Here is a 24,592-nt window from a genome sequence, read left to right as displayed (position 1 = left end):
TTGAGGCCTAATTATTCTCCGGCCCGAATGGGCTGGCCATGTCGGCGAAAATCAAAGTTGGTTTATAACGGCGTCAACCGTTCAGCTTGGAGGTGGGTGACAGGCCGGGGAGAAAGATAAATGACCTACTTCGAGTGTTGGGGGGGGGGGGTGTGAAGAGAGAGAGAGAGAAATCACTTACTTCAAGTGCCGGTGGGTAGGGGGGAGGGTTTGTGAAGAGAGAGAGTGAAATCACTTACTTCGAGTGCCGGGGGGTGGGGGGGGGGGTTGTGGGGTTTGGGGGGGGGGGGGGTGGGGGGAGTTGTTGGGAGTGGGGGAGTGTTGGGAAGAGAGAGAGATAAATCACTTACTTCGAGTGCCGTGGGGTGGTTGGGTTGGGGGGGGGGGGGGGTGCTATTAATATCATGTTTCGCCAGGCGGCGTTGATGATGTCGCCCGACGTCAACCGACGCGCCACTTCCGCAGCGGGTGAAACTGACGCGTACAGTGTCACTCCGCTGCTGGCCCTTTCGGGACAGGAGATTTCGGGCTGATAAGCGGGCCCCGATGCCTGAGTCACCAGCGCCGTTTTTGCCCGCCGGTCAAGGGCGTCACGATGGACTTCGGTGAATTTCGCCCCTGGTCTGTAACCCTTAGGTGTGCCTCTTGTAACATTGCCACGTCCACCTTCAGCCCCTTCACATGCGCGAGCCCTCTTGACCGGCCCATTCAGCCCTCTAACGTTCCATGTAATCAGCCTGGTCGGGGGACTCGATGCCCCCCCCACGCCCGCCCTGCCGACTAACCATCACCCTTTTTAGGCCAGCCTCAATCCCGCGTCCCTGGCCTCCTCAAGCCCACCCTTGGGCATCCGCCGTTCCTGACCTCCCACTTGTCCCCTAGTAGCAGTTCCTCCCCTGACAGCAAATCAGCTCCCCCCAATTCCCCCCTCCCTAGTAACAGCACCAGAAACCCAACCCCCCAGGTCAAGCTCTAGCTCATCACCTGCTCGCCCCCCCCACTGTGCTTCCATGAGCCAGCTGACCTGTCAGCTCCTGCCCATGGCACCAAACTGACTGTCTCCTCATTGTTCTCTCTTTCTCTTTTCTTTCCCCCCCCCCAGCTCCCAATAAAACAAAGTTAACTTTAGAACATAGAACAGTACAGCACAGAACAGGCCCTTTGGCCCTCAATGTTGTGCTGAGCAATGATCACCCTACTCAAACCCACGTATCCACCCTATACCCGTAACCCAACAACCCCCCCTTAACCTTACTTTTTAGGACACTGCGGGCAATTTAGCATGGCCAATCCACCTAACCCGCACATCTTTGGACTGTGGGAGGAAACCGGAGCACCCGGAGGAAACCCATGCACACACAGGGAGGGCGTGCAGACTACACACAGACAGTGACCCAGCCGGGAATCGAACCTGGGACCCTGGAGCTGTGAAGCATTTATGCTAACCACCATGCTACCGTGCTGCTAGACCTTGAAACAGCCCCATATTGCACATAACACTACTTATTCAAATCAGCCCAAAATTGATTATCAACAAATCACCATTGCAATACTCTCCCCAAGATTCCAGTGTCTTTAGTTCACATCCAATCTTTTTTCCCTGATGAAAGTCAATGCATCGTCCGGTGTTTCAAAGTAGAATTCCCATATGTGACCCACAGATGCGCTGGTTACAGCATCCCGAACTTCACCCCCTTCTTAAAGAGCGCCAATTTTGCATGATTAAACCCCGCTCGCCTCTTGGCCAAATCCGCGCCCAGGTCTTGATAAATGCGCAGCTCACAATTCTCCCACCTGCTGCTCTGTTCTTTCTTGGCCCACCGCAGAATGTGTTCCGTGTCCAGGAACCGGTGCATCCGTACCAGCATCGCCCCGGTGGTTCGTTCGCTCCGGGCCTCTTCGCTCGGACTCTATGCGCTCTATCCATTTCCAGGGGCTGAGGGAACACCTCAGCCCTCATCAACCTTTCCAACATGTTCGTCGCGTAGGCCCTTGCATCCGATCCCTCACTGCCCTCAGGGAGGCCGACGATTCTCAGGTTCTGCCTCCTGGCCCTGTTCTCCAAGTCCTCCAGCTTCTCCTGCATTCTTTTCTGGCAGTCATTCAGCATCCCCACCTTGGTCTCCAACACGGTTATGTATTCCCCGTGCTCGGACACCTTTTTCTCCACCCCCTGGATCGCACGTCCGTGGATTTCTTGATTCTGCACCACCCGATCAGTCGAAACCTTGATCGGATCCAGCATGCCTTTCTTAAGCTTGGCGAAGCAGTCTTCAAAAACTTCACCAGCTGCTCTGTCTACTTCTGTGCCATCTCTCTGCGGCCCTGCTTCTCCGCCATGTCTTCCCGTGTTGCCGGCTCTGCTCCCGTCTCGTAAAACCTTGTCTTCTAGCACGGCCACTTCTGGTCCATGCACTGGAGGGGGACTTCTCTTCACTGTCTCACTCACCGATTCATCCAATAAAATCTGCAAAAAACCGGGAGAAAAAGATCTAAAGGTCCGTCACAGGCGGGAGCTATCAAATGTGCGACCTATTCCTCCATGGCCGCCATCGGAAGTCTCAGGCGGGGGTTTAATTTAAACAGCATTAATTTCTCCTCTTACTGCCCGCCCATAAACAGAAAGGTGTTTTGATTTGTTTCCCTCTTTATAAGCAGTGGCGTATTTCTCAACCCCTCGGTGATTGTGCGATCCAGTTTTCTATAGCCCCACAGCAAAGTCGAGATAGGATGAACTCAAAGTTGATTGCACACATTGAAACCACGAAAAGAGGATTGCAGTGTTGCTTCCACACTCACAGTAAAGAGGGGAATAGAGAAAAGAAAGTTTTAAAGTACAGTGACTACAGAGAAACTAAATATTGGCTCACATGAGTTCCAGAGTCCAGAATCATAGTCCAATGAGGTATTCTTTCACGGAGATTAGTGGGCTGAATACCGATGCTGGTTAATTCACTTTTCCGGTGGTGTTGGCTTCTTGTGATGAGATGGGTGCGCTGAGCTGAATCAGTCGTGCAGATGCTGGTACCTAATTTCCAGCAGAATCAGTGTGTTCCACCAGGGCAGAGCTCCTTGTATGTTAGACTGCTAGATGGTAAACAGCACACTGAACGTTTGAGTTTAGCAAGGCAATATTACTTCTTCCCCAAGCTAGAGACCCATGACTCCCATCTTTCCACCAGGTCTTTAACAAATGATGTGTATTCATTGTCTGGATTATAATATCTGAGCCATAAGAAATCGAAATGAAGGTTGTAGGGCCTTTGTCTCAGCAAATCATCCTTCTCTTGTTGGGCAACCTGGGTTATTGAATGCAGATGGCCTTTGTATAGCTCGCTTTGAATTAGTGGCTCCTCAATAAGGAAATATGAGCTTTTGTAAGTGTCAGAAGGCTGCTTTTGTTCGGGGTCAGACATTGGTCTAGCTTTTTTTAAGGAATTTGTTCAGTCTTGAAATTTACAAAATAAAATGGAAAACTATATATTTTACAAAAATACACATGGTGGATGATTGATTGATATGTATTGCCACATGTACCGAAGTACAGTGGAAAGTATTTTTCTGCGGCCAAGGGAACGTACAAGTACGTACATAGTAGACAAAAGAATAATTGACAGAGTACATTGATAAATGATACATCAACAAATAGTGATTGGTTATAGTGCAGAACAAGGGCCAAACAAAGCAAATTCATGAGCAAGAGCAGCATAGGGCGTCGTGAATAGAGTTCTTACAGGAACCGATCAGTCCAAGGGAGAGTCATTGAGGAGTCTAATAGCTGTGGGGAAGAAGCTGTTCCTATGTCTGGATGTGCGGGTCTTCAGACTTCTGTATCTGCCTGAAAGAAGGGTCTGGAAGAGGGCAAAGCCTGGGTATGAGGGGGTCTCTGACAATCCTGTCTGCCTTCCTGAGGCAGCAGAAGGTGTAGACAGAATCAATGTGAAGGTGGCAAGCTTCTGTGATGTGTTGGACTGAGTTCACCACACTCTGCAGTTTCTTGAGATCTTGGGCTGAGCAGTTGCCATACCAAGCTGTGATGAGGCCGGATAGGTTGCTCTCTATGGCACGTCTGTAGAGGTTTGAGAGAGTCGATACAGAAATGCCAAATTTCTTTAGCTGCCATAGGAAGTAGATACGTTGTTGGGCTTTCTTGACTTGCATCAACGTAGGTGGACCAGGACAGACTGTTGGTGATGGTGACCCCCAGGAACATAAAGCTATTGACCATCTCCACTTCGGAGCCATTGATATAGACTGGGGTGTGTGTCGTGCTATGCTTTCTGAAGTCGATGATCAATTCCTTGGTCTTTACAACATTTAGAGAGAGGTTGTTTTGGTACACCATGCAACCACGTGATCTATCTCCCTCCTGTAGTCTGATTCGTCGTTGTTTGAGACACGGCCCACCACAGTCGTATCATCAGATTGAATTGGAGTTGAATCTTGCCACACAGTCGTGTGTGTTTAGGGAGTACAGTGGAGGATTGAGCACACCTCCTTGTGGGGCCCTAGTGTTGAGGACAGGACTATTGTGGAGGAGGTGCTGTTTCTATCCTGATGGATTGCAGTCTGTTGGTGAGGAAGTCAAGGACCCAGCTGCACACGGAGGGGGTCAAGTACAAGATTGCAGAGTTTGGTTATTAGTCTTGTCGGGATAATGGTGTTGAAGGCGGAGCTGTAGTCGATGAACAGCAGTCTGTCAAGATGTTCGAGTGTGGATTTTAGGACTAGAGAGCTAGCATCTGCTGTGGACTGATTGCGGCGATCGGCGAACTGCAATGGATCAAGACCGTCTGGGAGGCTCATGAAATTGCATTTTGCGAAGGATGAATGTTTTGTTTGTAGAAGAATGAGGAGAGACAATGTAAACTAAAAGGCCCAATTAAAGGGGCATAGGAACAGACAGAGTCTGAGTGTATGCACACACATCTTCAAAGGTTGTGGGAAAAGTTGAGAAGGCTGTTAAAGAATCATGTAAGTAAAAGCATGGAATACTAAATCAAGAAAACTATGCTGAACCTTTAGACTTCATTTGTTGGGCTTGAGGTGATGCATTGTGCTCAACTCTTGGCCTTGCGGGCAGCGCAGTGGCGCCAAGGTCCCAGGTTCGATCCTGGCTCTGGGTCACTGTCTGTGTGGAGTTTGCACATTCTCCCTGTGTTTGTGTGGGTTTCGCCCCCACAACCCAAAGATGTGCAGGCTAGGTGGATTGGCCACGCTAAATTACCCCTTAATTGGAAAAAATGAATTGTGTACTCTAAATTTTTTTCTTTTTAAACTCTAGGCCTTGCACCACACTTAGGAAGATGTCAATATGTTAGAAATGTTGTACAAGGTTTACTGGAATAGTACCAAGGATGAAAGGCTTCAGTTACATGGAGAGACAAGTGAAGCTTGTTCACATTGGCGAAGAGGATAATGGGAGGTTTGATAGAAATATTTAAAATCATATAGGCTTTTGATAGACTGGAGTATTAACCCGCACACTTGGGGGTTAATACTCCAGTGACATGAGATCAAATTCCACCACAATATCTGGGGGAAATTGAATTCCATTAACTAATAAACCTGAAATACAATTCTAATCTCATCATGGTTTATTAATTTGCAGAGGGAAGGGAGTGAGCCAGAGGGTGTGATATATGTTGGAACCAGCACCATTAGAGTGGGCAGGGGTTAATAATAATAATAATAATCTTTTATTGTCACAAGTATGAAGTTACCGTGAAAAGCCCCTAATCGTCGCATTCCGGCGCCTGTTCGGGTAAGCTGCTACCATGCATGGTAAGCTTGAACCCATGCTGCTGGCCTTGTTCAGCATTACAAACCAGCTGTCTAGTCCACTGAGCTAAACCAGCCCTTAAGGCCTCAGCGTCAGATTTTCTTGAACAAAGGAGGAAGTTTAAAAAATAGAACCTCAAATGTAAGAATTTGTGGTTTATTCCCAGTGTGCGCAATCAAGTGAGTAAAAATAGGAATATAGGGAGGATCAATGCATGGCTTGAGGCATGGTACAAGAGGGAGGACTTCAGACTTTTGGGTATTTGGACAGTTCTGGGGCAGGGGACATCTATTCAAAAGGGCCAGGTTGCACCTCAACAGGCCTGGGCTCAGTGCCTTCATAGGGAGGTTCACCAGTGTGGCTGGGGAGGGTTTAAACTCAATTTCCAGGGGGTTGGGTGCCAGCACATAGAAGCAGAAAAGAGGAATACGGTGCATAAAGGAGTGAGAGTTACCTAGTACTTGCGAAGGAAGTAGTGCCATTTTTAGAATAAGGAATTGTTATGGGCCAGGGTATGGAGAACCCCAAAGTGTATCATGGAGTTCACCTGACCCACAACTTTTAATAGATTGTGGTGCGGGGAGCACATGGCCCACACTACAGGTGTGGTACAGCAGAAATGGAAAATTATTTTTTAAAAGCAGAACAATGTTTATTCTATGAACTTAAGTTAACCTTTTTAAAACATATAGTGAACATCTTAGCAACCATCAATTCAAATACAACCCCCAAAGAATACCACACTAAGTAATCCTTACTTTCCTTTTAACATCCATAAGACTTAAAAACAAAAACTTTTAACAGAAGCACATCAGGTTAAAGTCACTACTGAGAGCAGTTATTAGTTTAAAATCACCAAAGGATCGATTTACATTCTTTAGATTACAGAGACAGACACTAATACACCTTCTGGCTGTGACTGCAGCTATCCAGCTCTGAAAACTAAACTAAAACACACCCGGCAGCCAACAGCCTAGAATGAAAGTAACAGCTGACAGACAGCCCAGCTCCACCCACTCTCTGACCTCACTGCAGTAATAAACACCCATTTCTTAAAGGTACTCTCACTACAGATAATTATATATACGCCCATTTATAAACACTCATTTCTTAAAGGTACTCTCACATGACAGAATGAAGGATTACAACGGCAGGTTTAGAATGTCTGCAAATGCACAAAGCGTGGTGAATAGGATTGAATGCAAGTGCAAACAGCTATGTGGGAATATGATGTAGCAGCAAAAACAGAAATTTTGTTGAGAAATCGTGAGGGATGTTTAATACTCAAGGATGCAAAGTGTTCAGAAACAGTAGGGATAGAAAAAGGGAGGTGGATTGGCAATACTGATTAAGGAAAACATTGTAGTGTTTGGAAAGAGAGCATACCCTTGAAGGGACAAAAATTAGAGGTTTTTAAAGTTAAGAAACATGTAATACATGATGTTCCTATTATTCTATAGGCCTCCAAATAGTGACAGATAGAGGGCCAAATTCTATCTGGCTGCATTACAGCTTGGTATGGCAACTGCTCGGCCCACGATCGCAAGAAACTGCAGAGTGTAGTGAACTCAGCCCAATGCATTAAACAGCTTGGAACCCTCCCAGCGATTCTGTCTACTCCTGCTGCCTTAGGAAGGCCGACAGCATTGTCAGAGACCCCTTGCACCCAGGTTTTACCCTCTTTCAGACCCTTCCATCAGGCAGAAGTCTGAAGACCGGTACATCCAGACTTAGGAACAGCTTCTTCCCCATGGTTACCAGACTCCTCACCGACTCTCCCTTGGACTGATCTGTTCCTTATAAGACACTATTCAAGAATGCCCTATGCTGCTCTTGCTTATGTCGTATTTGCTTTGTTATTTTGCCCTTGTTCCATACTGTAACTAATTACAAAGAACAAAGAAAATTACAGCACAAGAACAGGCCCTTCGGCCCTCCCAGCCTGTGCCGATCCAGATCCTTTATCTAAGCCTGTCTCCTATTTTCCAAGGTCTACTTCCCTCTGTTCCCGCCCATTAATATACCTGTCTAGATGCTTCTTAAATGATGCTATCGTGCCCGCCTCTACCACCTCTGCTGGTAAAGCGTTCCAGGCACCCACCACCCTCTGCGTAAAAAACTTTCCACGCACATCTCCCTTAAACTTTCCCCCTCTCACCTTGAAATTGTGACCCTTTGTAACTGAAACCCCCACTCTTGGGAAAAGCTTGTTGCTATCCACCCTGTCCATACCTCTCATAATTACTCATTTGTCGATGTACTGTGTACTTTTTTGCATTCACTGTAATTATCTACTTTTTTTTTGTCTACTGTGTACGTATGTCTCCTTGGCCGCAGAAAAATAACTTTCACTGTACTTTGGTACATGTGACAATAAATAAATCAAATCAAATCGGGGAAATTACAGAGATGTGCAGTAAAGTGGCGATATTGGGGATCTTAAAATGCACAAATCAAATATCAATTTAGTTAATAGAGCAAAGGGAATGGAGGGGAGGAATTTCTGAAAAGTGTCCAGGAGAACTTTGTGGAATAGTGTGTTCTTGGGCCAATTAGAAGGGGGCATTTCTGGATCTGGTGTGGGGGAATGAGCTGGCCCGAGTGGAGTGTCTGAGGGAACAGTTGTGTAAGATTAACCAAAACTGTGTGTAGTACTCCAGGTGTCGTCTCACCTATGCCCTATACAGTTGTAACAAGAACCAATCCGTTACTTTCATACTGCAATCTGTCTTTGCAGCCTTCCACCTTGCTTTTGCCATGGTGGTGAACTCTTTGTGAAACACTGCCCGGCATAGCTCAGGAGCCCCACCTTGGCATAACAATGTGGAAAATTGCCCGGTTATGTATTGTCTACAAACAAAACATTCCAATCTGACCAATTACAATCCGTGCTTACTCTGCAATATATTGCTCTCTGATGCTCAGTTTGGGTTCTGCGAGAGCCAATCGACCCATTCCCTCTTTACAACCTTTGTCCAAACACGTATAAAAGAATGAACTCTCGATGAGGTGAGAGTGACTGCCTTTGACTTCAAGGCAGTATGGCATCAAGGAACCCAAGCAAAGCTTGAGTTAATGGGAATTGACGGGGGCTAGGGGGTGGGGAGGAAATACTCTCCATTGTTTGGAGTCATACTAAGGGTAAAGGAAGATGGTTGTTAATGTTGGAGATCAGTCATCTCAATCCAAGGACATCACTGTAGGAGCTCCACAGGGTAGTGTCTTAGGCCCAGCCATCTATGATCTCCCCTCCATCATAAGGTGAAAGTGGGGATGTTCACTGATAATTGCATAGTGTTTAACTGTTAGATATTGAAGCAGTCTGTGCCTGCATACAGCAAGACATGGACAACATGCTGACACGGCTGGTAAATGGCAAGTAACTTTCGAGGTGTGTCCCTACAAATCTGTTTATATTTTTGCAATATTCTTATTAAACCTTTTTGCTGTTCTTCTAAATAGGCAAATATGGTCTCTAATTGTTCTGGGGTGTTCGTATTTGTTAGTCATATGACAGGAGGGTCACTTTGTGAACTGTCGACCTCTTCTCTTACCTCGCTCTTCCTATCTTTGTTTTTTTTCACTACTTCTACCACCTGACACACTTGATCCTTCCTATATTCTTCCCTATGATGGTATTTTTTCAACATATTTATGTGGCATAATCCATCCTTCTTCCTAACGTTTGGAGTATCTATTAGCTAAGTCACCTTATTCGCACCCTTAACTACCTTTATAAAAGCTGTCGAATTCCGTTTTCACAGGTTCACTCTGCAAAGGCAACAATACTAGTCCTCATCTCCAGCCTGGAATATTCTGGATTTGGCATGTTTGTCTGCCCATGTTTTCATTCTTGCTCCTGAAACTTAAATGTTCATGAGTCTTTCCAGAAACGTTGAACGTAATCCAACATTGAGGATTTGTCCTGTTGTTTTCAAAACTTCACTTTCATGAATTTTATTAGACCTCGTATTTGATGATCATAAACTAATTCAAATGGGCTAAACTCATTGGATTCATTCAGAGAATCTCTGGTGGCAAATAGTAAAAAGTCCAATCCGTTGTCCCAATCTCTTGGATATTCATTTTTGTTTTAAAATAAATTTAGAGTACCCAATTCATTTTTTCCAATTAAGGGGCAATTTAGCGTGGCCAATCCACCTACTCTGCACATTTTTGAGTTGTGGGGGCGAAACCCACGCAAACACGGGGAGAATGTGCAAGCTCCACACGGACGGTGACCCAGAGCCGGGATCGAACCTGGGACCTCAGCGCCTTGAGGCAGCCATGCTAACCACTGTGCCACCGTGCTGCCACAGATATTCATAACAATAAATCCTAATCATGGTTTTGAGATTCTGATGATATCTCTTCAAAGATTGTAATTGTTTGGTACCTAAACTACTAATTACGTCCTGGAAAATTTTAGCTTGTAGTTTGAACCCCAGTCAGATTGTACTTCTAACGGAAAGCCATAGATGTGAAAGACTGCGCCAACTTTTCCACTACTACCTCAGCTGTAATTGTTCTCAAAGGTATGACTTCCAGAAATCGGGTGGTCATATCCATGACCATAAGCATGTACTGATGCCCTGTCTTCATTTTAGGCAAGGGTCCCCAACAGTCTACCAATACCTGACTGAATGGTTCTTCAAACACTGGTATGGGTATTAAAGGTGCTGGTTTAGTCCCATGTTATGGTTTACCTGTTACCTGACAGGTATGACAAGTTCTTCAGAATTGCACTACATCTTCATGCAGTCCTGGCCAGGAAAAATACTTGTTGACTGATGCCTGAGTTTTCCAAATTCCTGCCATTGGTATCTCATGTTATCCGCAGTACTCCCCTACGATATTTGGGCGGTACATCTATCTGATGAACCACCGTTTATTGCTTGTCCGCAGGCCTATGAGAATGTCGACTTTCTCATCAATACTCCGTTCTTAATGCACTCTGGAGCCCCCTCAGCCTCAACTTCTGAGAGCTGACTGTGCTAATCTAAGTAACTCTAGATCTGTCTCCTGGGCCTCAATTAATGAGTCCTACCAAACACTTCCTCGGAATTTTTCTCATTCTCAAGGATAGTTTTGGCTACTCTACCATCTGATTGTGGCGTGACTTTAATCTCTGGTTGTGGACTTGTTTAGCCATTTTCCTGGTCTTCATACGTGATGGTAAAATATCTGGAAATTGTTCCTGTATCTGTTCTGTCTCCTTGTCTTCCTTCGGACTCTATGTAATCATAGGTAAAGCTTCATTCCTTCACTCCTGCCAAATCATTCCCCAAAAGTAAGTCTACTCTGTCCACTGATAACTACCGGACCTGACAATAAATTACACTCCAGTTGTACTTTATACAATGGAGCTGGAATATAATCTTCACTTATTCCTTTCACTGACACCTTAGCTTTCATTGAATTCTACTGATAGAAAACCAGTTCCCAGTTCCCTTTCCAGTAAGAGAGTTTGCGTAGCACCAGTGTCCCTTAAAATAGTTATGGGTTTGGCTACGTCATTCAATGAAAATGGGATGATCTTCCCATAGACAAAACCCCTGCACATCTTTCATCTACCTCATTCATCACACTTGCTCCTACAACGGTGTTTACCTCGGGTCTCCTAAGTCCAATTAGAGTTACAGTCTGCCCTGTAGTATTCTCCACTTCTGTTCCCTTTTCAGAATCTTCATGAACCCCAACAAGTCGCATGGGCTTTCCTTGCAACTTTCAACATGCTGAATAAACATGTCCTACTTTATTGCAATGACAACATCTAGGAGTCTCGCCTCCATCCTCAGGGCTTTCCTTCCTGGTCTGAGGAGGAGATCGCGGAGCATTCCCAGCTAGCCATTCCTTACCTTTGCTACTTGCCTTCCTTTCACTCTCCCACTTCCCATCCTTTTCAAAATTATGGGGGTGACGGAACAAAGGTTTAAATTTATTGATCAGCTCAAGCCTTGTTGCTGCTTCTCTAGTGGTCGTCACCTTTTGGTCTTCAACATGGATTCTTAGCACAGAAGGTAATGAATTCTTAAATTTATTTTAGAGTGACTTCTCTCAGAGGTAGTATCAACTCACAATGCTCATATCCACCTATTAAAATTGTTCTGCTTAACCCTTTCAAATTCAACAGAAGTCTGTCCCAGCTGTTTCCTTAAATTCTGAAACTTTTACCTATATGCTTTGAGAACTGATTCATGTGTACCCAGAATAGCCTTTTTTACCTCGTCATAATTCTTAGACACCCCCTCTGACAGGGAGCATAAACTTCCTGTGCCCGCCTGTCAATTTACTTTGCATAGATAATTTCCCCTTTTCTTTTGGCCACTCCATTTGTGTTGCTATTTTCTCAAATGCCATGAAAAATGCCTCTACTTCCTTTTCTTCAAATTTTGGTAGAGCCTGTATAAACATATAGCCACTGGGTTCTATTCTAGGCTTAAGCTCTCCTCTAGCTCCAGACAGCTCACTTTCAATTTCCAGTGCATTAAGCTGGCATTCTTTCTTTTTGTTTTTTGCTTTTTCCTCTCTAATTCCAATTTCCTCATTTCAATTTCCATTTAAAACGCTCTATTTCTATTTTTTTTTAAGTCCACCTCTTGCTCAAACTGCAACCAAATTCGGTCCAGCTCCATTTCCCCACCAGAAAATATCTTTGATGCCACACTACTTGGACTACTTGCACATGGACCTTCCTGTGTCCCCAACAGACCCAGGCACCCAACCAATGCATCATATATCTCTGCCTCCTTAGCTTTAGCTGGCACCTCTGTTTTTAATTCACTTGCCACTTCAATTTGCTTGCCTTTTTGAAGTCCTTGTAAATAAAGCAAAGGCAGGTCGCAGAATAGTTGTAGCAGCGTCCAGAGCCATCGTGTTAGACTATTACAAACCTGGTGTCTCTTTTAAATAAATAATCATCTAACATTCCAAAGATCACGGAACCGAGCCCCACATTATGTTAAGACTCCCTGGGCTAATGTGCAGTAGATTTGAGCCCCACTTTACCCGGAGTCGCAACACAATTTAAAATTAACTTTTAATTTAAAAAAAACAAGTCTTTGGTCTTTGGCTGCCCAATAACTACAGTCACCAGGTTTGTAAATTTAAACACAATTAATAACAGTAACTATAATTAAATAGGTGGTAAATTCAATTGGTTAATTATCTAATTTCTAACTTCGCCTCTTTAACTTGCCCTATCCTCTATACACAGACAAGACATACAACACTGAGGGGAAAGAGGGATGTAAAAGTAATACTAAAAGCAAACGGATAAAAGTCTCTGCTTCAGGTGGGCGTCTTCCAATTAGATTCTTTCAGTCTAGGCCTCCAATTGGATGAGATCTTTGCTTTCAGTCTGTAGTGGATTTTGCTGTAGATTCATCAGGGTCTCGAGACTTCTCTGTAAACTCAGAAACAAAAGTAAATAAACATTTTGGAAAAAGAGAGAGAGGGGAACACACAACCTCTCCTCTTTGCATCCAGGAGCTTTCTGCTTGAGTTCTCTGAAAATACCCCACCTGGCAGGACCCACTCACCATCTGTTGCTGGGCAGAATTCGTTCCTTGGCTAATCCATCAAACTGAATACCTCCAATCACAGGTGCCAGAAAGTCTGAATTCTTCTGTTCAAAAGCTAAAACTTCATAGCACAATGTACTATTTTGCAACTTCTGATTTCCTCTGCATGACTTAAAGGTATGTGCCCATTAAAGATTCATGGACCAAAAACAATAACGATAAAATAAATTGGAAATAAAGGAATCATCAGGAAGGGCCTTTACAACATCAATCCCATTCCATCATTCCATCCCCAACCCTCCCCTTCTTCCTGTGCCATTCCCATCCCCCATATCATTTCATCCCATTCTACAAGCTCCATGCCATTCCCTCCCATGCAAAAACCCCTCATTTCCATGCTGTTGAACTCCCCACGTCCCATGTTTTTCTTGTCTTGCCTGCCATTCTGATCTCTCCCCAGGCTATCGCTCCTTCCATGGTAACTTTGTTGCCGGGTTCCTCTTACCTTCCCACCAACCCCACCCCACTGCTGCAGCTACCCATACATTTCATTTACTCCTTAAACTAACTGAATTTTATTCCTCCCTCATAGGTGTCCATGGACATAGAACCCTGAAAGTTGCCACCCAGGTTGATAGGGGTGTTAAGAAGGCGTATGGTGTGTTAGCTTTTATTGGTAGAGGGGTTGAGTTTCGGAGCCATGAGGTCATATTGCAGCTGTATAAAACTCTGGTGCGGCCACATTTGGAGTATTGCGTGCAGTTCTGGTTGCCGCATTATAGGAAGGATGTGGAAGCATTGGAAAGGGTGCAGAGGAGATTTACCAGGATATTGCCTGGTATGGAGGGAAGATCTTATGAGGAAAGGCTGAGGGACTTGAGGCTGTTTTCGTTAGAGAGAAGAAGGTTGAGAGGTGACTTAATAGAGGCATACAAGATGATCAGAGGATTAGATAGGGTGGACAGTGAGAGCCTTTTTCCTCGGATGGTGATGGCTAGTACGAGGGGACATAGCTTTAAATTGAGCGGATGTAGATATAGGACAGATGTCAGAGGTAGGTTCTTTACTCAGAGAATAGTAAGGGTGTGGAATGCCCTGTCTGCAACAGTAGTGGACTCGCCAATATTAAGGACATTTAAATGGTCATTGGATAAACATATGGATGATAATGGAATAGTGTAGATGGGCTTTAGATTGGTTTCACTGGTCGGTGCAACATCGAGGGCCGAAGGGCCTGTACTGCGCTATAATGTTCTATTGTTCTCATTGGAGCAAAATGGAGGCCATGTTTTAGATCATAGTTTCAGCCCTGATGCAAACTTTACCACTAATTGGATATGATTACAGACACAGAGATTATTAAGTAGACAATATCTTCCAGTTGTTGCATCCAATTAAATCTATTTATAAATAGCCTATAAGTATCTCTGCTCGTTTACTGCTGGCAGTTTGTAGTGCATCATGGCAGGAATAAACATTCTGTGGACTAAGGGAAAACACATCACAGGGGTAAGATGCTAACACGTTAAATTCACTGCTGAATTTAGAAATGAGTATATAGAATTAATTAAATAGATCTTCTGTTTGTGTTGAATTTGTGCTATTTCTCACTGCTTATTGCTTTGGAAATGGGGTTGTTTTAACAAAGCCTCATGTGTTTTTCCAAATGCTTCGTAATTTGGACAGCTCTTGAGGAATCACAGAATTGTGACAGTGCAGAGGAAATCATTCAGCCCATTATGTCTGCACTGACTCTCCATTTCACCTATTGCCATTCTCCTGCAGATTGTTTCTTTTTAAAAAAAATTAAGGCATATAAAATTTTAACAATTTTCAAGAGGTGGGGTACAAATAACACCCACACAACCAAACCCAACCAACGTGGCTTACATACACAGTTCCCCCCTTTCCCACTATTTCCCACTTCAACCCTCCCCGCCTCTCTCCCTTAACCCCCCCCCCCCCCTCCCCTTTATATCTGCTGACAGCTTAATTTTCCCCAAAGAAGTCAATAAACGGCTGCCACCTCCGGGTGAACCCTAGCATAGATCCTCTCAGGGCGAACATGATCTTCTCAAGCCTGAGAAACCCAACCATGTCACCGACCCATACCCCCGAAGCAGATTATTTATTTGAAGTAATCATCTAATGCACTCACAGAATGCCTTGGTTGAACCTGCCTCCAGCACAGGGGCTTTTCACAGTAACTTCATTGAAGCCTACTCGTGACAATAAGCGATTTTCATTTCATTTCACTCAGGCATTGCACTCCAAGAAATAACCACTCTCACTGTGTGAATATGTTTTTTTCCAAATCAAATTTGCTTCTCTTGATTACTTTAAATCTGTGCCCCTTTGTTCTCAATCCTTTCAAGAGTGGGAAGTTTTTCTCTATCTACTCTGTCCCCTCATGATTTTGAATACCTCAATGAAGTCTCCTCTCCGGCTTCTTTTTTCGAAGGAAAACGGTCCTAACTTCTCCAATCTTACTTTATAACTGAAGTTCCTCATCCCTGGAACCATTCTTGTAAACTCTTCTGCATTTTCTCCTATGCCGTTACATCCTAAAATGTGGCAACAGGAACTGTACGCAATACTCCAGCTGAAGACTAACTAGTTTCTTATGCAAATTCACTATAACTTCCCTGATTAGATTTAGATTTATTAGATTAGATTTAGATTTATTATCACGGGCACCGACTTATAGTGGAAAGTATTGTTCTGCGTGCAGTCCAGGCAGATCGCTCCATACATGAAAAACATAAGACACTCGATAAATACACAATGCAAATACATAGACATAGACGGCAGGTGAAGTGTATGGAATATAGTCCTACAACAGTAGAGGAGATGCAAAGAGAGATCAGTTCAGTCTATAAAAGAGGCATTCAGGGATCTGGTAACAGCGGGGAAGAAGCTGTTTATGAATCTGTTGTGTGTTCTCAGACTTTAGTATCTTCTGCCTGATGGAAGAGGTTGGAAGAGAGAATAATCTGGGTGGGAAGGGTCTTTGATTATGCTGTCCACTTTCCTGAGGCAGCAAGAGATGTAGATAGAGTCAATGGATGGAAGGCGGGTTTGTGTGATGGACTGGGTTGTGTCACAACTCTCTGTAGTTTCTTACAGTCTTGGGCCGAGCAGTTACCATGCCAGGCCATGATGCAGCCAGATAGGATGCTTTCTATGTTGCATCTATAAAAATTGTGATGAGTCAAATATGCTGAATTTCTGTAATTTCTTAAGAAAGTATAGGCGCAGTTGTGCTTTCTTGGTTGTAGGACTCCTTGTTGGCGAGATGAGTGTAGGACCAGGGAGATGGCATCTACTGTGGACTGTTTGTGGTGTTTGGCGAATTGCAATGGATCAAGCCAGTCTTGAGGTTTGGAGCTGATGTGTCTCGACTAACCTTTCAAAGCACTTCATAATGATAGATGTCAGGCCACCGGTCGGTGGTCATTGAGGCAAGCTGTTTAGTTCTTCTTTGGCACCAGTATGATAGTGGTCTTCTTGAAGCAGGTGGGAACCTTGGAACCGAGTAGGGAGAGGTTGAAGATGATCGTGAACATACCCGCTAGTTGGTCCACGCAGGATCTGAGTGCATGACTGGAGACTCCGTCAGGGCCTGTTGCTCTCTGTGGGTTCACTTTCAAGAAGGCCGATCTAACCTCTGAGGCTGTGATGGTCCTTATGGGTGTGTTCGAGGCCGTTGGGGCAGTTGCCAACGGTTTATTGGCTTCCTTCTCAAAACGAGCATAGAATGTATTGAGTTCGTCGGGGAGGGTGCTCTGTTTCCAGAGATTTTAGTCAGCTTTGCTTTGTAGCTCGATATATTGTTTAAGCCTTTGCACAACTGACGAGAGTCCGTGTCATTGGTTTGGGACTCTAGCTTAGCCTGGTATTGTCTCTTAGCGTCCCTGATGACTTTGTGGAGGTCGTTCCTAGATTTCTTGTATAGGTCAAGGTCGCCCGTCTTGAATGCCTCAGACCTGGCATTCAGTAGGGAGTGGATCTCCCGGTTAAACATGGTTTCCGTTTCGGGAACGCGTGTACTACCTTCTTTGGCACGCAGTCTTTGACACACTTACGGATGAAGTCTGAGGTGATAGTGGCATACTCAGCTAGGTTGGCCGCTGAGTTCTTGAATATGGGCCTGCCCACTGACTCCAAGCAGTTGTGTAGGAGCACTTCCGTTGCCTCAGACCAGCATTGCATGACCTTAACCGGACTCTCCTGCTTAAGTTTCTGCTTATATAGAATCATAGAGCGGTAGAAGCTATTTATGTAGCAGTGGTCAAGCGTGTTGGGGCCCCTGGTGGGGCAGGAGATGTGTTGGTGGAATTTTGGTTGTTCACTCTTTGAGGGTGGCCTGGTTTAAGTCCCGGGCCACGATGAACAAGGCCTCCGGTTATTCTGTTTCATGGTCATTTATTACGTTGTACAATTCATCAAGCGCCATCTTCACTTCGTCTGGGTTGGAATGTAGACTGCCATGATGATGGCTGAAGTAAACTCCCCTGGAAGGTAGTATGGCGGCACTTCACAGTCAGGTATTCCAAGCCCAAGGAGCAGTAGTCTGCCAGGGTGGCACATCTGAGCACCAGGAGGAGTTGCTGAGGGAAACTCTCCCACCCTTTGCCTTGCATGAGGTCGCGGAATGGTCCGTCTGGTGAAATGAGAAGCCCTCGGGTTGAATGACACAGTCCAATGAGGCAGGAGTGAGCCATATATCTGTGAAACATAGCGTACAGTAGTCTCTCACTTCCCTCTGAAAGGTTACGCTTGTCCAGCTTATTTCCCATTGCTTGGACGTTTGCCAGGAGTATGCTGGGGAGAGGAGACTTGAAACCGCATAGTCTCACCTGTAAACCGTCACGTTTGCCTCATTTCCTAGGTTGCCGGCTGCTTCTGGGATCCAATGAGAGAGGTCTCACCTTGTGGAATGTAAGTGGTTTCGTCTGGAGTGGTCCTGGGCTCTGGTTGCGATTTTGTGGGGGGGGGGGGGGGTGCTGCGGCTTGCATGTTAACAATCTGGTCGGGCGCCGCGTTCTGCGTGGACGAGTCCCCTGCTTTTGTACTCTGTCCCTATTAATAAAACCTAGGACATTGAATGCTTTATTAACTGTTCTCTCAACCTTTAATGACTTATGGACATATACACCCAGGTCCTGCTGCTCATACATACCCTTTCGAGCAGTACCCTTTACTTTGTGCTGTCTCTCCACGTTCTTCCTACCAAAATGTATCACTTGCATTTCTCCACTCTATATGTGATGGCACGTGAATGAAATTAAATAAATGATTTGATCGCACATATTGAGTAAATAAATAAGATCTGATAGCAACTAACTTCAGGATGATGAGGATTGGGCTGTGAATATTGAGGAGCATATAACATTCAAGAAGAATAGGGACCTAGGTAAAGGTGGAGGGGTAGCACTGCTAATCAAAGATGCCATTGACACAATAACTGAAGATGACCTTCTTTCAGGAGATGACTTTTCAGGAGATCAGGATGCCCCGTGCTCCGAATCATTAAATGGTTTCAAGAGAGAGATAGATATGTTTCTAATTTTAAAAAACGGGTTAAAGGGATATGGGGAATAGGTAGGGCGGTGGCTTTGAAACCAGGAAGAGTTCAGCCATGATGTGATTGAATGGCGGAGCAAGCTCGAAGGGCCCAATTGCCTGCTTGTGCTCCTAATTCCTATATTCCTATCAGGATTGAGAGACTGGGTGAAGATGAGGAATACTAGGGGAAAGAAGTCACTAGTGGAAGTGGTTCACAGGCCCCCTAACAGTATGTAGGACACAATGTAGGACAAAGTATATAAGAAATATTGGGTGCTTGTGATAAAGCGAAGGCAATAATCATGCGTGACTTTATATATTAACTGGGAAAATTAATTTATACACTGCAATCTACTGTATTCCGTATACTGTGATATTTATTGATGGGGTTCGGCAGCACACAGTGTTAACAAATTGGGAGGAATAATTATTCCACACTCTGGCTAGTATAAATCCCTATGATAATAAAGCACCAAGGAATCTATTGTAATGCCAATCAACTGGAGTGCCCCATTGACAGCAAACCAAGGCCATGAATACCTGAGCCAATGGATCAGGAAGAATAAAAGTTTGATTCCTGGTCCATAGTAATTTGGTTGGCCTAGCAGAGGTGCTGCAATTACATGTCAAGAAAATAAGGGTTTCGGCCAGGTGAAGATCTATCTGCCCTCCTATCCATTGGACAGCCTTGGAGCTTCACTGATCCCATTTATTGAGAACAAGCAAGTTCATTTCAGTTCATCACTTGCGTAGCAGGATGACGCGGACAATTTCAGGTGGGCGCAGTTTGAGATTGATAAACTTTTGTTAATGAAAGGTGTAAAATGATAAAGGGCAAAGAGGAGTATAATAGAGCAAAATTTTCCCAGAAATCAGTGAAGGTGGACGGTCGGCAAGACGTTGAGCCCGACGATGGCAATGTTTTCCCCCCCCCAATTTATAGTACGGTACTTAGTGACAAAAGCTTTCTGCCATGGGTTCCACACTTTTTCACCCAGAGGGTGGTAGGAGTTTGGAACTCACTGCCTGAAAGGGTGCTGGAGGTAGAGACCCTCATAACATTTAAGAAGTATTTAGATGTGCACTTGCGATGCCGAAGCATACAAGACTATGGTCCAAGTGCTGGAAAATGGGATTAGAAGTTAGGTGGTTGTTTTTGACCAGCACAGACACAATGGGCTGAAGTGCCTTTTCTGTGCTTTACACATCTATGATTCTAAGGCCTAGACTATAAGAGGATGCAAACTGTGCAATTAGATATAGAGCAATGTGAATCACCTTCCATAAAGTAAGACACTCAGCCAACTAAAGAGTGATTGAAGTCACTGAACCTAAGGAGGTATCTACAACAGATCTGAATATGTTACGCACCTCTTAAAGGGCTGTGACAATTTGTAGAACATGGCTCCAAGGAGAGGGAAACAAAATACTTCTTGACTTAAGAATATGGAAAACAGAATTTGACTGTCAGTTCTCATCAAATGTTGCATTCTCCATGGCAATGCCTCTACCAATCAGAGACCACTTGCTGGCCAGTCAGCATACTCTTCTCATGCAGTATAACTTGTTGTTTCCATTGATCTTGGTATTCTTGTGTAGTGTCCTGATGAGCGCAAGATGAAAAGCTTCAACCTGTTTCTTTTTTTCAGCAATACTCATTTTGGGTCGCACGGTAGCACAGTGGTCGGCATTGCTGCTTCACAGCTCCAGGGACCCAGGCTCGATTCCTGGCTTTGGTCACTGTCTGTGCTCTGCACATTCTCCCCGTGTCTCCTTGGGTTTACTCCGGGTGCTCTGGTTTCCTCCCACAGTCCAAAGACATGCAGGTTAGGTGGATTGCTAAATTGCCCTTAGTGTGAATACAGGTTAGGTGGGGTTAGTTACTGAGTTACCGGGATAGGGTGAAGGTGTGGGCTTAAGTAGGGTGCTCTTTACAAGGGCCGGTGCAGACTCGATAGGCCAAATGGTCTCATTCTACACTGTAAATTCTATGATTCTGTACTGCAAACAACCATTTGTGCACAAGAATCTGTGGCCAAGTTGCATTTTAAATACTGTAATCGGTTCTAATCTAATGGTGCAGAGAAAGGCGATAGGGCTGATCTGTAATTTTACAGGGGAACAAAGTAGTCAACAAATGAAGAAAGCAGCTGAATGAAGTGTTCAGCAAAGAAATAGAATCTATGGGAAATGTGGCACGCCGGCGCAGCTCAGCCAATTTCTTGATAGCTGTCTGAGTAACTGTGCTAATGCTTGAAGAAGTGCAAGAATTGGAGTCCCAGAGCACCTTCTCCATACACCAGCATTTATTTATTTTGTTTGTTCATGGGACATGGACATCGCAGGCTGTGTCAACCACATTGCTCTGGGTCTGGCGTCACATGTAGGACAGACCAGGTAAGGATGACAGATTTCCTTTCCTTTTTTTTTATAAATGTTTTTTATTGAGTTTTCATATTTTATATATGACAAATTACAAATTATTAGAGAGAAAAAAAGAAAACACAAAAATTTAACATGTATATTTACAGGTAAGCATCTTCATAACAACAATTGTGGCCGCCCCCTTTAGCCGGCATACATATTTTACATTCCCCAATATGTCCGAGGCACATGTTTATAGGCATTTAATTATAGTTTGGTTTTGGGCCTTAGCTTACCATCAAACCCCCATAACGAACCCGTAACCCCCCCCCCCCCCCCCCCCCCCCCACCCCCACCCTGGCTACCTTCTCCCGATTCCCGTCCATTTTCCCCTGATTCTTGGCCACCCGACTATTCTTCCTCTTGTACGTTGGCCACAAACAGGTCCCGGAACAATTGCATGAATGGCTCCCACGTTCTATGGAAGCCGTCGTCTGACCCTCGGATGGCGAATTTGATTTTCTCCATTTGGAGAGATTCCGAGAGGTCGGACAGCCAGTCTGCAGCTCTGGGCGGTGCTGCTGACCGCCAGCCAAACAGGATTCTACGGCGGGCGATCAGGGAGGCAAAGGCAAGGGCGTACGCCCTCCTCCGCAGGAATAGATCTGGCTGGTCTGAAACCCCGAAGACCTCCACTATCGGGCATGGCTCCACCCTCACCCCCACCACTTTGGACATAGCCTCGAAGAAGGCTGTCCAGAACTCCACAAGTCTGGGGCAAGACCAGAACATGTGGGCGTGGTTGGCCGGGCCTCTTTGGCACCGTTCACATCTGTCCTCCACCTCCGGGAAGAACCTACTCATACGGTTTCTCGTTAAGTGGGCTCTATGTACCACTTTTAGTTGCGTCAGGCTGAGCCTTGCGCACGTGGAGGTGGAGTTGACCCTATGCAGTGCTTCGCTCCAGAGTCCCCACCCTATCTCCATCCCCAGGTCGTCCTCCCATTTCCTTCTTGTTGCGTCCAGTACGGTGTCGTCCCTTTCTACCAGTCGGTCATACATGTCGCTGCAGTTCCCTTTCTCTAGGATACTTGCGTCCAGTAGGTCTTCCAGTAGTGTCTGTCGTGGCGGTTGTGGGTATGTCCTTGTCTCCTTTCGTAGGAAGTTTTTGAGCTGCAGGTACCGTAGCTCGTTCCCCCCAGCTAGCTGAAATTTCTCTGTCAGTTCATCCAGTGTTGCGATCCTGTCATCCGTGTATAGGTCCCTGACTGTCAGTGTCCCCCCCCGTCCTGCCTCCACCTTTTGAAGGTGGCGTCAGTCAGTGCTGGTGTGAACCTGTGGTTGTTGCAGATGGGAGCCTTGTCCGACATTTTGGTCAGGCCAAATTGCTGCCGTAGTTGGTTCCAGGATTGGAGGGTGGCTGTCACCACTGGGCTGCTGGAGTGTTTTTTGGATGGGGATGGAAGTGCTGCCGTGGCGAGGGCCCGGAGGGAGGTCCCCATGCAGGAGGCCTCCTCCGCACGCACCCACTCGGCTTCTGGCTCCTGGATCCATCCCCTTACTCGCTCGGCTGTTGCCGCCCAGTGGTAGAATTGTAGATTTGGGAGGGCTAGCCCTCCCCCTGGATTTTGTTTTTTGTAGGACCTTCTTTGGGATCCTAGCATTTTTACCCCCCCATACGAACGCCATGATAAGTTTGTCCAGCGTTTTGAAAAAGGCCTTGGGGATGTAGATCGGAATGGATCTAAACAGGAAGAGGAACCTGGGCAGTACGTTCATTTTGATCGTCTGGACTCTCCCCGCAAGGGAGAGCGGGAGTGTGTTCCATCTTTGCAGGTCCTTTTTAATTTCCTCCGTCAGGCTGGTGAGGTTCCATTTGTGGATCCCTTTCCAGTCATGGGCTATTTGGATCCCCAGGTAGTGGAATTTGTGTCGGGCTTGTTTGAACGGCAGCCCCTTTAGTGCTGCCCCCCCCCATTGCGGGTGTACTGGGATGATCTCACTTTTGCTCATGTTGAGTTTGTAGCCCGAGAAGGCTCCAAACTCTTTCAGGAGCACGATGATTCCGTCCATGCTGCTTTGTGGGTCCGAGATATAGAGGAGCAGATCATCCGCATAGAGTGAGACTCTGTGCTCTCTACCTCCCCTTCGGATCCCCCTCCAATTTTTTGCTACCCTGAGCGCGATTGCTAGCAGTTCGATTGCTAGTGCGAACAGCAACGGGGACAGTGGGCATCCTTGTCTGGTGCCCCTGTGCAGCTGGAAGTATTGGGAGTTGGTATTGTTGGTCCGTACACTCGCCATGGGAGCGTTGTATAGGAGCTTTACCCAAGCGGTGAACCCTGTTCCAAGCCCGAACCGCTCCAGTACCTCTATGAGGTATTTCCATTCGACTCTGTCCAAGGCCTTTTCTGTGTCCAGGGAGACGATCACCTCTTGTGTTCTCTCCCCGGAGGGGGTCATTATCACGTTCAGCAGGCGCCTGATGTTCACGGTAAGCTGTCTACCTTTGACGAAGCCCGTCTGGTCCTCTGTGACCACCTCAGGATACAGTCTTCTAGCCTTTTGGCTAGGATTTTGGCCAGTATTTTGGCGTCTGCGTTCAGCAGAGATATGGGTCTGTATGACCCACATTCCGTTGGGTCTTTGTCTTTCTTAGGTATCAGCGAGATTGAGGCCTGTGCTAACGTGGGTGGCAGTGTGCCCCTAGCTAGCGAGTCTGTGAACATCTCCCGCAGGTGCAGGGCCAGCGCTGTCGCGAATTTTTTGTAGAAGTCCGCCTGGAATCCGTCCGGTCCCGGCGCCTTCCCCGTCTGCATGGAGCTAATGCTGTCCATGATCTCTCCCAGTGCTAGTGGTGCTTCCAGATCCTGTTTTCTGCCCTCTCCCATGACTGGTATGTCCAGTCCATCAAGAAACCGGTTCATCCCAGCCTTCCCCGTTGGGGGCTCTGAGGTGTACAGCTCTTGGTAGAAGGCCTTGAAGGTTTCGTTAATCCTCTCTGGTTCTGTTTCCAACGTGCCTCTGGTACCTCTGATTTGTGCAATTTCTCTGCTGGCTGCCTGCTTTCTCAGCTGGTGTGCCAACAGGCGGCTGGCTTTGTCTCCGTGTTCGTACAGGGCCCCGCGTGCCTGGCGGAGTTGGTGTACTGCTTTCCTGGTGGAGAGTAGGTCAAAGTTCCTTTGTAATTCTTTTCTCTCCGCCAGGAGCTCTACGGTAGGGGCCTCGGAGTATTTACGGTCTACCTCCAGTATGGAGTCGACCAGCTCAGATTTCCTTTCCTAAAGGACATCAGTGAACCAGATGGGTTTTTACAACAATCTGCAATAGTTTCATGGTTATCATTAGACTTTTA

The 24,592-nt window shown here is 45.8% G+C and overlaps 1 protein-coding gene across 5 annotated transcripts in view; it reads left to right on the top strand.

Moving 5' to 3' along the window:
- The window catches only part of LOC119963922, a 136,978-nt gene that overhangs the window by 6,276 nt on the left and 106,110 nt on the right, over positions 1–24,592 (top strand). For 2 of the 5 annotated variants that reach the window (XM_038793341.1, XM_038793346.1), the window contains exon 2: positions 18,197–18,246. The exons of 1 other annotated variant lie outside the window; for it this stretch is intronic. In XM_038793341.1, coding sequence (XP_038649269.1) covers positions 18,197–18,246 — 50 coding nt within the window. Of the gene's footprint in view, positions 1–14,726; positions 14,815–18,196; positions 18,247–24,592 lie in introns of those variants that run through there. 2 more of the 5 variants (XM_038793345.1, XM_038793342.1) reach the window with 2 other exon arrangements.

The sequence above is a fragment of the Scyliorhinus canicula genome, chromosome 3 (genome assembly GCF_902713615.1).
Source record: "Scyliorhinus canicula chromosome 3, sScyCan1.1, whole genome shotgun sequence".
Classification (NCBI taxonomy): domain Eukaryota; kingdom Metazoa; phylum Chordata; class Chondrichthyes; order Carcharhiniformes; family Scyliorhinidae; genus Scyliorhinus; species Scyliorhinus canicula.
Note: the sequence above shows the minus strand (reverse complement) of the source record. Positions and strands in the feature narration are given on the sequence as shown.